The sequence below is a fragment of the Ursus arctos genome, unplaced genomic scaffold (assembly GCF_023065955.2).
Source record: "Ursus arctos isolate Adak ecotype North America unplaced genomic scaffold, UrsArc2.0 scaffold_34, whole genome shotgun sequence".
Taxonomy (NCBI): domain Eukaryota; kingdom Metazoa; phylum Chordata; class Mammalia; order Carnivora; family Ursidae; genus Ursus; species Ursus arctos.
In genome coordinates this window covers 30,609,330-30,619,321 of record NW_026623030.1, presented here as the reverse complement: position 1 = coordinate 30,619,321, position 9,992 = coordinate 30,609,330, and the positions used below count along the sequence as shown (strand labels likewise).

At 63.6% G+C, this 9,992-nt stretch overlaps 1 protein-coding gene across 1 annotated transcript in view; it reads left to right on the top strand.

The window, feature by feature from the left end:
• Window positions 1–1,031: 1,031 nt before the first annotated feature.
• GALNT9 (polypeptide N-acetylgalactosaminyltransferase 9) overlaps window positions 1,032–9,992 on the top strand; it is a 69,948-nt gene continuing 60,987 nt past the window's right edge. Inside the window, exon 1 of the mRNA XM_026514639.2 lies at window positions 1,032–1,272. Coding sequence (XP_026370424.1) covers window positions 1,032–1,272 — 241 coding nt within the window. The remainder of the gene's footprint in view (window positions 1,273–9,992) is intronic.

The following is a 9,992-nucleotide window of genomic DNA, read 5'->3' as shown; positions in this document are numbered from 1 at the left end:
TCGGTTTGGCCTAGGTAAATGGAGACCACGGAGATGGCTCGAGCCTGCTGTCCGCCCTCCTCCCCACAAAGGAACCCCCCCCCCCCAGGCCCATTCATGCAGACAACGCCGCCTTGACCAGGCACTCCCCAAGGCCCTGCTTCCTGGGTCAACTTTCGGGTTTATTCGGAGCCGGGGGAGGGGGCCTGGGAAGGAGGGTCCGCGAGCACCACCCCCCACCCCCACCGCGTCCGCCCTGATGCCCTTGGGCTGAGTCTCCAGAGCGCGTGGCCCCGCCCCGCCCGCCAGGCCGGCCGGGCTCGGGGCAGCCGGAGCTCGCCCCGGACCCTGCGCCCCGCGAGGGGGGCGGGAGCGGTCCCGGCGTGGGGCGGTCCCGGCGGGGGCGGGCGCGGAGGCCCCGCGTGCATGCTGATGAGCTGGGCGGCCGCGTCACTCCGCACCGGCGCCGTGGCTGCGGGGCGGGCAGGAGCCGCACGGCCGCCGGAGCGCCCGCCCGGCCCGCGCCTCCCTCGCCTCTCCCGCCCTCAGGCCCGCCCGCCGCCCCCCGGGACGGGGCCGCGCCCCTCTGCGGAGGATGCAGGCTGCCCCCTGCGCGCGCGGCCCCGGGCAGCCCCTGCGCGCGGGGACCCCGGGCGGCGGCGGCCGGGCGCGCTGAGCGGGCGCGGGTGGTGCTGAAGGGACAGCTCCCGGGCGCGGGCGGCGGAGCGCGCAGCCAGCCCGCAGCCCCTGGCCCCCGGCCCGCAGCCCCCCCGCCCGCAGCCTCCCCGCCCGCAGCCCCGGGCCCCAAGCCCCCCAGGCTACAGCCCCCCGGCCCCGCCCGCAGCCCCCCTGCCGCAGCCCCGTGCCCGCAGCCCCCCGGCCTCATTCCCGCCCGCGCCCTTCCCCCACCCCGCCCGCAGCCCCCGCGGCCCCGCGGTCGGCAGGGCTGGCTCATGGTCCCCGAAGCGGCGGGCCGGGCGGAGGCTCCTGCGGCCGCTGGGCCCACGGGGATGCCCCGCGGGTGAGGCAGCCCCCAGCTTCCAGCCGCGTTCATGGCGGTGGCCAGGAAAATCAAAACTTTGCTGACGGTCAACATCCTGGTGTTCGTGGGCATCATCCTCTTCTCCGTGTACTGCCGCCTGCAGGACCGCTCCGAGGGGCTGGTGCAGATCGTGCGCAGCGCCGACCGCCGGGTGCGGAGCCGGCACGCCAAGGTGGGCGCACTGGTGGACCGCGAAGCCATCCTGCAGCGTCTGGACCACCTGGAGGAGGTGGTCTACAATCAGCTGAATGGTGAGCCGAGGTGGCAGCGTCCCACTCGGAACAAAGGGGCTGGACAGAGGGGCTGGCGGGAGGACTGTCCCCAGCCCTCGGCTGCGGCTGTGTTCCAGCCACTGGAACCCTCGCTGACCCCAGGGCTGGATGGCCAACAGGGGCTGGGATTAAACTCCTTCTGTGTTACTTCGGGTGGAGACCGGGTAGGAAGCTGATAAGAAAGAGAAAGGGGTCTCTTTAGCAGAGAGCATTGGCCTGGATGACCACTAATTCACTCACTCCCCCAGTGGACACTTGAGAACCAACCCCTCAACCACACATGCAATGTCTCTGACTTTTCCCTGAGAGAACTTGAAAGAACTTCTCAAGAGGGTCTCAGACTTGCTTTAAGAGCAGGCAGTGCCCAGGTCCAAGAGTGAGGGGGCATGTTCTGCTTTTTTAGGACCTGTGGGGGTGGGGGTCTTCGCCTGGAGTCACTCCTCTCCCTCCTGGAGGACGTGGAGACTGGAGGGAGGGCAGTGCTGCCCTTTAGAGTTTGCTGATGTGGTGTCTTTAATGCTGGTGGGGAAAGGTGCCTCCCTGGGACCCCTCGGCCTGTTCAGCCTCCCGTCCTGGGGATGCTCAGGGCTCCCTCCAGAAGGCGTTGCTGTGGGACAAGTGTGAGGCCAGGAGCTGGTGACTCCTGGACAGATTGAGTCAGGGGTCCAGCAGGGGCTTGGCGGGCGTTAACCCTGTAGAAGGACCCTGGGCTGCGGTGCATGGGAGCACAAGGTCCTCGGGAGCTTTCGCAGCAAGTCCAGCTCCTGGGGATGGGCTCCTTGTTTCTTCCCTGTAGGTGTGGGCCCCCGCAAGGGTCCGCGTCAGTGTGACTGAGGGTGAAGCGGGTGGCTGCGGCTGGGAGGAACCAGTGGTATTTTTCCACTTTGGGGTGCAGCAGACGGAATGAAGTGCCTGCTGCTTCCTGGGCTCTCTCTGTGCCGACGTACAAGGAGGAAGGAGAAAAGTTTGTGTGTTTACCTCATTAGTGGGCTTCTCCCTTCTGTTCTGTGCTATTCTGGTTTCTGCATTGGCAGCCCCAGCAAAGCTCTTCAGGAAGTGTCGGTAACAGGCTCTGGGGGGAGGTGTCTGGGAGCTGGACTGCGCCAGGGGGTCTGTGTGCTCCCTGCCGGGATGGGGGTCTTCGTGGGGCTTCCTGCGGGAGGAAGCAGCAGCTTGAGACCCAGAGGCCTGGTGACACCGCGGTTGAGGGCACTGTCCGCAGCCTCACTCCGTCTGGGAGGGAGCACAGCACCGTCCGACTCCTCCTCGCCACCCCCCCCGAGCTCCTGGTTCTCCTCCAGGTGCGTCTTCCGTGAGTGAGCTTCGTGGCTTTTCTGATCTCTCCTGTGCAGCTGAAGCCACGAGGAGAGAAAAGTTTAGTCCAGCGGCCACTTGGCTGTTGTGGCGGCGTGATTCATCTCCTGGAAGCGGTGTGCCCCGGTAATAGCACCGAGCTTTATTGAAGTGTTATGGTCTGTTTTATGGGGAGAACCGGAGGATTATATAAAAACATTGGCAGTACATCCGGTTGTGTAATGTGCTGACGGCCAGCTCAGCACCGCGAGCTGCTCCCCACCTCACCCTTCAAGGTGAGAGGGAGCCAGGATCCTTGCTGGCAGAGCAGGCCAGGACCTCTGACAGACTCTCCTGACGCCAGCAGGACGCAGTGAAGGGTTCCAGGACAGCCAGTGTCAGCCCCTTGCCCTCCCAGCCTCTCCCCCGCTGCTCTCCAATTCCCCTCCCTTCGCCCACCTCTTTCTCCAAGTGTGTCCCCGTCTCCCTGCCCCATCCCTCTCTGTCTCTCTATGTCTCTGTCTTTCTCTCCCTCCCTTCCTCCTCCTCCCCGCTCCCCCCAATGAGGGTCCTGCTCCCCACTTCTAGGCCGTGTACCCAGCACAGTGTCCCGTCCAGGAGTCACTCAGTACTTTTCCTGGAATTGACAAGAACCAATGTCTCCCGTGTCCCGGGCTGGTCCCTAAGGAGGGACAGTACAGGAGTGAGTGGACATCCGTTCACAAGGAGCCGTTTGAAAACAGTGCTTAGCCCTTCAACCTGGGTCAGGCTCCCCATGTGGCAGGGGGCTGACGGGCAGCAGCGCTTCCCATGACTGCCTGTCCGGCTTAGGAAACGTCCCTGGGAGTCTCCACTGAGTGTGGAAAGGAGGGAAGCCATGCAAACAGACTGAAGCATCACTTCCATTTCTTGGGCCTTGAGTGCTTCCTGGAAAGGTCTCTCCTGGCTTACAGGAGCTGGGGGGGGGGGGGAGCGGGTGTCCGGAAGCAGGGCGTTCTTCCCACACCCTTTCTTCAGATGGTCTAGGGCCCCTCCTTCGCGACGTCTGATCGGCCTCAGCAGAGAGCTAGTGATGGCGCGTGGAGATCCAGACTCACAGGACCCGGGAGGAAATATTCTTTAAGGAAATGCAGTGCAGTCACATCCTGTGTGCGTGAGAGTTTGCCTCGAAACTCAGTGCTCAAGCAAGAACAGGTGTTTATGGTCAGAAATCACCCTTCTGAGTATGTCAAGTCGCGTACGAAGCGGGGTGTCCACGGTCGCGTGCGCGTGGGGCTGGCGCAGGGAGTCTCACGAGCGTGGGTCTGAGAGCGTCTGGCTCCGCGAGAAGAACGGGGGGACACGTCCCCGTTCAGCTGCCTGGGCTGCGAGCCCTCCGCCCTTAGGAACGCGGCCGGTCCTGGGGGTGCGGAGGGCCGCGGGGAACTCCATGTTCACTTCTCTTCCAGAGTTAGCTGAGCTGCCACCAGGCAAAGCGTGTGGCTCCGTGGCTCTGCTAACAGGCCTCGCGCACAGCTGGGACGGGGCCTCCTCCCTGCGGAGGAGAAGCTGGCCGCCGCCTGGCCGCCCTGCTCCTTTCGTGCCTCAGGGGCCGCGGGTCTGAAAGGCACAGGGCCGCGGATGGTGAGGTTTCGGTTGTGGGGGGCTGGCTGCTGTGGAGGGAGGTAGTTTCTAGAATTCAGAGTGCGCTCGTGTTAACCCCAGTACCTCGACCCACCCACGCCTGCCCAAACCTGTGCAGTCGGAGGTCAAAGCCTGGGTCCGGCGCACAGACAGCAAAGCCCGGAGCCCGCGGGGCAGCTGGGCTTGAGGACGCTGGTGAGCGAGTGAGTGGGGGCCGCGGCTGAAGGGAGCACCTGCTTCAGAAATGACCTGCGTTTCTACTGTTGTGCCACGGTTGAGTGAAAATAGCAGAAGGCCCAGTGGGTCCTAGGGCCCCCCAGGGTGCACACAGCCCCCGCCAGCCACTCGCCCTCCTCTGGGGAGGGCAGGACTCCGACTCCGCTCCCTCTCGAGCTTCAGAAATCCACACCTGACCGGCGCCGTCTGTACCGTATTTGTGCATGACGCCCGGCCTGTGGTTCATCCGAGGGTGGGGTCTGTCGGCTTTGCTCGCAGCTCTAACTCCCGGGGCCCGGGTGCACCGTGCGTGTTGTTAGCGCTCCGTAAGTACTTGCTGAATGAGCGCGTGAGCGGATCTTTCTCTGAACAATTCATGGCTTTTGCTTATAGTGAATTTATTTAGAAAGACAGCTGCGAGTCAGCACCACACCCACAAGCCGGGGGAGACCAGAGTGACGGAGACAGGAGGCCGGTTCCGTTCAAGTCCAGCTGGGCGGTGCTGTCGCCCCGGGGCTCTGAGCCCAAGGCCGCGCTCTGTTTGTGAAAAGGGAGACTCTCGAGTGAAAGGCACATGTAGGGATCTATTAGCAGGAAACCCAGACTCTCTCCTTGAAGAGATCGGGAGATCGAGACAGACTTTAAAGGGGAATATGTCTCATGGTGGGAGTCAGTGTTATTGAACCCTGTGTCCTTCTTTTGCCAGAAACCCTGTCCGGCGTGTGGCCCCTTCCTGGACTGTGGCTCTACCTCGGGGAGCCCGGTCTGTGGCAGACCGTGTCCTGAGCGGCCACCTGTCTGTGGAGGCAGTGGTCAGGTGTTAAGGGACACGTGTCTATGGCAGCGGGGTCCCCGATTTCTCATCAGGAGGCCAAAATCCTACCGACGGTCTGAGCGCGCTGAGTTTCAATCATGAAACCCTGGTTGAGCAGCAGAGGGGTGGGGCGGCGATGCCGGATTCTGACCCATCGTGTGCCTTGGGCCTCCGGGCTCAGAGGACACACGTGCAGGTGTTCCGCCGTCTCCCGCCGTGGTGTGTGCTTTACCGACTGGCAGACGTCACGGCTGAGAAGCGGACTTGGGGAGGCCTTCCAGTGGTCTTCCGCGCTGCTGTGATTGGTGCCCGGTGGGCAGTGCTCTCGGCCAGTCGTGGCCCTGGCTCAGGGTTTCAGAGGCTCCCCGGAACAGAAGGGCGTGAGGACAGGATAGCCAGGGCGCGTGCTGTTTGCATCATAAAAGGATGAGTAAATCAGACAGTGGGGGGTAAGGGGGTGTCTGGGATCTGAGGCCATCCAAGGATTCCTGGGGCCGCCGGGGCCTGGCTGTCCCCTCCAGACACCCCTCGCCCCGGCAGGGCGCCTGCCCAGCACACCTTCCCCGGGAGCCCCGCGTGCAGAGAGGGTGCCTGTTTCTAGAGAGAGAGGTTCCAGCTTTTCCGTGCACAGAAGCAGGTCCGTGTGGGAAACGCTCCAAGACATTCCATGTGTTCCACCGGCAAGCTTTCCTGTTCGCTGATGAGTTTAGTCCCACCGATGGCTCCCCGCTGGGCCCGGGGGCCTTTCAGGCGTGAGCTCACCGGTCCTCACCCTCTGGAGTCTGCCTGGTGAGCCTCCCAGTCCTGCACGGACTGCGCTCTCAGCTGACCGCGGCTGAAAAGACAGCACAGCGTGTCTGCGCGTCCTCGAGGCCCCGCTGGAGCCCGGCCTCTCGGGGTCGCCAGGGCGGGGCTGTGGGCTGTTTGGCGGGAACTGTCCTTTCCCTCCTCCTCCGGCTGCCGCGTGCGTGCACAGCGCTGGGCACAGCCTCCCTCCCTCTGAGAACGTGGAGAGCGTTTGGTTCTGCTTTGTCCCTTCTCTTTGCCTCTGCTTCTCGCCCGGCTGGCCCCATCCAACCACGGGTGAGTCAGGGCGGCCGAGGCCACTCCCTGGACACAGGGCTTAGCTCCGGCGGATCTGGCCCTTACGTTTGGGAGAAGGAGGCGCAAGGACGCTCCGCCCCCTGATAAACACCCGTCTTCGCTCTCGGGTGGGAAGTGGACCTCGCCAGGCCCGGCTCCACGCGGGGACGTGTGTCTGCAAATCCACAGCGGTACTTCTAGGAATAATTCATGCAGGCGGTGATCCCGGGCCGGGGAGGTGCAGGGCTGAGTGATTACATTTACAATTCAGCTGCACAATCTGCATATTTCGAAGGCCCTACTTTCTGAAAGGACGGTTTATCCTTTGTTGGCTGGAAACTCGACAAAAATAAGTCTGTAGATGTTTCCCTCTCCGGGGCCCCACGGAGGCATTGCAGGGTAGGATCCACGTTCTAAGACCGCGGTTCTGCTCCCACAGAGTCCAGATGCCCCCGAAGGGAAGGAAGGCAGGTGCCGAAGGAGAGAGGGGAGAGGGGTCCCTTGGGAGCTCCCTCGTGACTTGGGATTTTCTTTACTGGAAGTCCGAGCAGGAGGACGGCCAGGATCGAGACGGTCTCTCCACCGTGCGCGTGGTGACCGGCTGGTGTCAGCCTGTCTCACTGCCATGCGTGATCTCTGCATGGCCCCACATCACGTGTCTGACAGCAGCTGGTCGTCTGGAGGCGGCTCTCACACCCACAGGCCCTGCAGACCCTCCTGGACCATCCTGTGAGGTGTGCCGCACGTGCTGGGACCACAGGACGTGTAGAGGAGGGAGGTGTGAACTGGAGGGGAGACGGGAGGGTGGACCCACACGTCCCTCTGCCTGCGTTCGAGGCCACGGGCCTTTCCCGCCCTGGCCTGCGCTCTCGCAGACCCGACCTCTCCAAGCTGAGGTCTTCCCCTCCTCGAATGAAGGCAAAATCTCATTGCTCCGTGGGTTTACTGAGCACCTGCTATGCTCCTGATGCCGAGTCTGGATCCATAAGTGATTGGGAGGCAGGTGCCTTCCCCGTGGGCTCCCACCCCAGGGAGCACGGCTGGCGAGGGACAATTTCAGGCAGACTTCAGCGCCGTGAGGAAGCAGCATGCTGGGGACTGGGTGGGTGCAAGGGGGGCGCTCTGGATGGTCGGCTGGGCTGAATCATACCCCAAAGTCACATCCGCCCAGGCCCTCAGAACGGGACCTAATGTGGAGATGGGGTTTTTGCTCATGTACTCAGTTCAGCCGAGGTCAGGCTGCAGCAGGGTCTCCTAGGACGCAGAGGAGAGGCACGGGCGAGGAAGCCAGTCCGCATGGCGGCCGAGGCAGAGGCGGGGGGGGGTGTCCACCAGTGGACGGTACAGGCTACAGTGGGAGCTGGGGAGATGGAGGGCCTGCCCGTTCGACTTTGTCCGAGGTGGTGAAGTCACGTCCTCCTGTCTAACTGGTTGGCACGTCCGTGGTTTCACTCGGGTCCTTGTGACTCAGATGAGACCTCCACGGGCGGCAGCTCTGTTATCGGACAGAATACCGGGGTCTCCCCAGGGACCAGAGGGGTGGACCGTCCCGGTCCTGTTCTCTCTCCGCCTGTGGTCTGGTGTGCGTCCGTCTGTAAGGGCTTCCCGACCCAGCGCTGCTCATACTCGGGCAGACGGTTCCTGCCCGAGCACGGCTGGGCGTCGGTGGGGCTGAGCAGCGTTCCTGGCCTCCACCCGCGAGGTGTGGGTTGGTGCGCCCAGTTGTGTCCCGGGAAATGTCCAGACGTGGCCGCGTGACCCCCAGAACAAGATGACCCCACGGAGACCCCTGCGGCCATGGCGGTCCACCGCTGGGTCCAGTGTGCCCCTCCCTCAGGCAAGTGGCTCCCCTGCTCTGGGGGCTGGCGTCCTCACTGTAGGGTGGGGCTGGTGGGAGCTCCAACCTCCAAGGGGCCTTGCAAGGCGAGAGGAGCCAGCCTAAGTAAAGGGGTCGCCCCTGCACCTGGCACGATGATGAAACCCACGCTGTCTGGGTGCCGTGGTGAGAAACTGTCCCCCCGGCCATCCCCTGTCCCCTTTCCGATGGTACCGAGAAGACTAACCTCGCCGGTCCCCCCTCCAGATGCACACAGTCCCTTCCCGCTCAGGACCCGCGGCGGGTAGCGCTTGCGTAGCCCCGAGCTCTATTTCTTCTCTACCGACGAATGTTTTGGACAAACAATACAGGCTTCCTATTTTGGGTGGTGAAAAATCACCTGTTTGAGAAGCAAGTGTATTTCATTTAAAACGTGCATCTGCATGAAGGACACTGTTGAGTGAGGTGACTGAGAGGTCTGCAGGGGCGCAGACCCGCGGCGGCGGGGTGGGGGGGGAGACCGAACCCGGGGGGCTGAGCAGCTGACCGCCAGGGTGGCCTCCCCGGGGTCGCGGACGGTGGCTGAACGGATGGAGGGAGGCTCAGTCTGATGACACATTAGTAATAGTAAAGGGGCCGCCGGTGTGAATGTGGCGTGGGTGGTACCCGGGTTTGCCTCAGGCCCTGGCACCTGTCAGCCATGCGGACTTGGGGGCAGCACCGTCAGAGCCCCCGTCTCCTCGGGCCAAAAAGGAGGCATATCGATTCTGCTGTGAGTTGAGATCTTTGATTTTCAAGTGACAGAAAACTCAGTCCTGACAGATGTCACACCATAGGACTCACTGGCCCTCAGGACTGCAGGATCCAGTGGCCATCGGGCATCAGGCGAGGCTTGAACCAGCAGCCTGGCCCTCTCTGTCTCCCCCTCTTAGGGGCATCAGCTTTATTTCACCCCTGGAACTGGGTCAATCCCGTCTAAACCATAGGACACTGAGCATGCGGAGGAGATGAGCTCCCGGAAGAAATCCAGGGGGTAGACGCTAGGGCCCAACCTTGATGAATACCTTCTCCCTGCAGCCTCGTGGGTCTGCTAGGCGGGTTCAGTATCCCCAGACCGCTGCTGGGAGCTGGGGAGACACTCCTGACCCAGGGGACCTCATGCCGCTCGGACTGGAGCTGTGCGGAGGCGGCGTCCATGCGGGCGGATGGCCGGACAGCTCGTCAGCAGCAGGCAGCCCACCCGAGGGCTGCATGTGGGCTGTGTTGCCTCGTGGGAGCCGGACGACAGCGCCATCTGCGACCTGCCCGAGAGATCTAGGTGGCGCCCAGGCGTCCGCCAAAGCGGCTGTCCTTGCAGGAGTCCTGCACAGCACAGAGCGTGAGTGTTTTCTCTCACCGTTCCTCGTGAAATGTGTGTTCCCAGGAGCCCGAGGGCCCCGTATTGGGGGCTGCACCGGAACTACCAGGCAGAAGGGGCCAGCGGGCCCCCAGCAGCCCCGCCTCCCAGGCCCACCTGCCTGGGCCCCAGGTCAGGTCAGGTCTGACGCACACCTGCCACCTGGGCCTTCCCAGAGCGCTCAGGGGCCTCGGAGGTTGGCGTTTTATTCTTCAGTAAATAAGCTAAGTACTTTCATTCCTTAAAATGCCGTCCCAGGGCCTGGCACCGTGCCAGGGAAACAGCGCGGTGTGTGAGGCGTCAGGCCAGCGGCGCGTCCTCACGGAGCAGCGCGTCCTCACGGAGCAGCGCCTATGCAGCCCTGGTGGGAAGTGGGGCCTGGCTGCAGGGCCCGACTCGGTGGGGGTGCGGCGCGTGCAGGGGGACGCGGGGACAGGGGGATGCTGAGCACGGGGGAC